Below are 3,847 nucleotides of genomic sequence, written 5' to 3' on the forward strand. Positions count from 1 at the left end.
TGAGGTACCTTTAGACAGTTAGGACATATCTAGACATGGAATCCCAGCTACACCGGGCAGCTTGCAGAGGTGGAGATGAGATGGGATTTGAGAGACATCTATCAGTCTCTAATGGGTAGTGATGTCATGCTATTGGCTCTTCTAGGAGAGATGTGTGCCAGGAGAGACGGAGATGTCTCTCAAAGGAAGCCCTGGTAATCCTAACCTTGAGGTCTGGTGAGCAGAGAGAAGTCAGAGAAAGGAGGGCCAGGTAAAACGGCATTAGAAGAGCTGAGATTCTCAAGGGAATGTTACTGGAGACTCAGAAGTGGTCTCAGCAGCTGAATAATACCATGAAATCTGCCTGTTGTGTTCTAGACCTGTCACTTGAAAGACACCCAGTGCCACACTGAACCTCATAGAAGAGAAAGTGGGAAATACTCTTGAACACATAGGCACAGGAGATCACTTCCTAAATAGAACACCAGGAGCACAGACACTGAGAGCAACAATGAATAAATGGGACCTCCTGAAAGTGAGAAGCTTCTGTAAAGCAAAGAACACAGTCAACAAGACAAAAAAGATCTTCACCAACTCCACATCTGACAGAGGGCTGATCTCCAAAATATACAAAGAACTCAAGAACTAGACATCAAACTACCAAATAATCCAATTAAAAAATGGGGTACAGATCTAAACAGAATTCTCAACAGAACAATCTCAAATGGCAGAAAGACACTTAAGGAAATGCTCGGCATCCTTAGTCATCAGGGAAATGCAAATCCAAACCACTCTGATATTCCATCTTACACTGATCAGAATGGCTAAGATCAACAACACCAATGACATCAAGGAGAACACTCCTCCATTGCTGGTGAGTGCAAACTTGTACAGCTGCTGTGGAAATCAGTATGGTGATTTCTCAGAAAAGTAGGGATCAACCTACCTCAAGAATCTACAATACCACTTTTGGGCATATACCCAAAGAAGGCACATTCACACCAAAAGGACATTTGCTCGACTATGTTCATAACAACATTATTTGTAACAGACAGATCTTGGAAACAACCTAGATGCCTCTCAACTGAAGAATGGATACAGAAAATGTGGTACATTTACACAATGGAGTACTACTCAGCAGTAAGAGACAATGACATCCTAAAATTCACAGGAAAATGGACAGAACCAGAAAAAAATCACCCTGAGTGAGGTAACCCAAAACCAGAAAGACAAATACAGTATGTACTCACTCATAAGTGGATACCAGACATAAAGCAAAAAGATACCCATGCTACAATCAATAACCCCAGAAAAGCTAGAACCCTCTTCCAGAAACAGATGGAAGCAGATGCAGAAATCCACAACTAACCAATGGGCCAAGCTCCTGGAGGACAATCAAAGTGAGGGAGGAGTGAAAATATGAACAAAGGAGTCAAGAGCATGATGGGGAAACCCACAGAATCAGCTGACCTGAGTTAATGAGAGATCACTAACTCGGGTCTGACAAATGGGGAACCTGTGTAACACCAAACTAGACTCCCTTAATATAGGTGACAATGGTGTTGCTGAGACAATAAATGAGGCCATTGTCAGGGTCTAAGATCTAACACTAAGGCACAGACTGACTTATTGGAGCCCATTCTATATGGAGGGATGCCTTGCTCAGCCTAGACACAGGGGTGTGGGGGGTGGAGAGATGCCTTGGTCCTGCCTCAACTAGATGATAGGACAGACTTGGTAGAATTCCTAGAGAAGGCCTTACCCTCTCCAAGGAGCAGAAGGTGGATGTTGGGGGGGGGGAGTGGGAGAAGTGGGAGGTGAGGAGGGAGGGGGAACTGGGATTGGATTGTAAAAATTAAATTAATAAAAAAAAGGAAAAAAGAAAGACACTCACTGGAAACCCTTTCCTACTGTCCCCCAAGGCAGCCAGCACCAAAGCCCTGTCTCAGCAGAGCTACTTTTTAAAATCTAACACACACTTAACATTTACCAACTGGTTGACAAGATGGCTCAGTAGAAGGGTGCTTGCCACCAAGCCTGAGGATCCGATTTCGATCCCTGGAACTCACCTGGTGCAAAGAGAGAACCAACTCTTGAAAGTTGTCCTCTGACCTCTTCACTTGTGCACCCCCCCTAAACTTCAAGTTTAGCAATGACCAGGCACATAATAAATGACTGTTGAATGAGCAAATACTTCCGAATAAGTCATGGGGTAGCTCAGGCTGTTGCTTTGCTTATGCATTGCATACACAAGTCATGAGACTGCTCAGTGAGTGAGTTCCCTTGACTCATTACATTGCCTCAGATTTTAAAGGAAATCTGACGTCTCCAATGGTGCAACAAATTTTTGCCTCTCCTATGGAAGAGCTCTTAATATCAACTAAGTACAATTCAAAGGCTTATGATTCTAGAATGTTTCCTATCGTTCTAAGATTGAATTTAAAAATGAAATTTGAAGTGGTTGAGTTCTTCTGGGCTTCAGCAGCCTCCTTCAGGGGCACACACTTCTTCAAGCTCCAGCTGGTCCATCAGCAGTTTCCTGTCCATCTGGGAGTCATTATTTTCAAAACTTTTATTTAGATAAAACAAAATCATGTCAGCACTTACCTTTCTTGCTAATTAGCCGTGGAGATTAGAATCCCTTCTTAAATTGTGCTCAGGTTGTCGATGAAGAAAGCCTTGGAAACCATAAAATAATAGGTCACCAATAAAGTTTCAAAGGTCTGAAAACTTTAACTCAGGAAAAAAATATTAACAAAATTGAATTAATGTGGCCATCCTCTTCAAGGCAAAAAGTTTCCCACATATTTAAATAATTAAGGCAATTAATTAGACAACTGTGGACCAGGCTTTGTTCCGTGGTCCTTTCTAGTAGGAGGGCTCTGCTGTAAACTGGATTTATTAGCCAACGATGGCCATTTGAGAAGGGCATAAAGCAAAGTTGCCTGCTGAGGGGTTCCTTTAGGCCCTTGTTTTCAATTTTCAGAAAGTTGGTTTTCTTTTTAATTGAGAAATAATTAATTGATTACATCTGGAAGAACCCTGCTCCCTACTCTTCAGGAAAATGTTATCCTTAAATCCACCTCCTCCTGTCTCCCAGGCCAGCTCTTCCCCGTTCTTCTCACCTGCCCTGCTCCACTGCATTCAGCCCCTTGGAGAGGAGGTGTCCATTCTGGCATTTTAGGTGGCCATTTCCACCTAAATGTGACCTCTGTGGTCATTTCCTGGGTGCCTCACACAGGCTTTGTCTCTGGAGTTCTGTTATGTTTATCTAATTATTCTTTTTTTTTTTTTGAAAGGCTCTGTTTGTTTATTACTGGACAAACTATTCCCAACTTAAATACGACCAAGTCTCCAGGTTAAAAATGTTGAACTCCATCTGGCAGCATACATTGCATTGACCATTGACCATGATTCAGTACAAACTCTCAAGTCTTGCCATTGATTGTGTGAATCCTTACAGGCCCAGCTTGGTTCTCCTCCAGTGTCTTCCCTTGGAGTTGTTCATCTGAATCCACTGAGGAATAGGACAATTTTGCTTTTGTTTCTTGGCCAGGAATCGCTTCATTCTGAAAGTCTTGTGAGAAGACATGGTGAGAAGCCAACTCAGGCAAATGAGGCGGAGGAAAGGCGAAGAGTAATTATTCTTTATCAATAAAAAATAAATAGGAGTCAGATATCTCCCTAAGAACCTGCATGATCAGAGAAGCAGCAGAGCAGCCACCCGTGACCTCCTGTCTCTTTCATTCCTCCATCCAAAAGGGCCGAGACCCTCTCTAAGCCCCGCAGTATTTTCTATCTCTCTATCTGTCCTCTGTCCTCCAAGCCTCTATGGTTAGTTTGAGTCTGCTAGTAGCTAACTCCACCC

The 3,847-nt window shown here is 42.9% G+C and overlaps 1 protein-coding gene across 1 annotated transcript; it reads right to left on the minus strand.

The window, feature by feature from the left end:
* Window positions 1–3,143: 3,143 nt before the first annotated feature.
* On the minus strand, window positions 3,144–3,594 carry LOC103162337 (60S ribosomal protein L39-like). Its single transcript, XM_027389280.2, has one exon. It carries the CDS (start codon window positions 3,569–3,571, stop codon window positions 3,437–3,439), a length of 135 nt encoding a protein of 44 aa, XP_027245081.1. The 5' UTR covers window positions 3,572–3,594; the 3' UTR covers window positions 3,144–3,436.
* Window positions 3,595–3,847: the final 253 nt, after the last annotated feature.

The sequence above is a fragment of the Cricetulus griseus genome (genome assembly GCF_003668045.3).
Source record: "Cricetulus griseus strain 17A/GY chromosome 1 unlocalized genomic scaffold, alternate assembly CriGri-PICRH-1.0 chr1_1, whole genome shotgun sequence".
In the NCBI taxonomy this organism is placed as follows: Eukaryota; Metazoa; Chordata; class Mammalia; order Rodentia; family Cricetidae; genus Cricetulus; species Cricetulus griseus.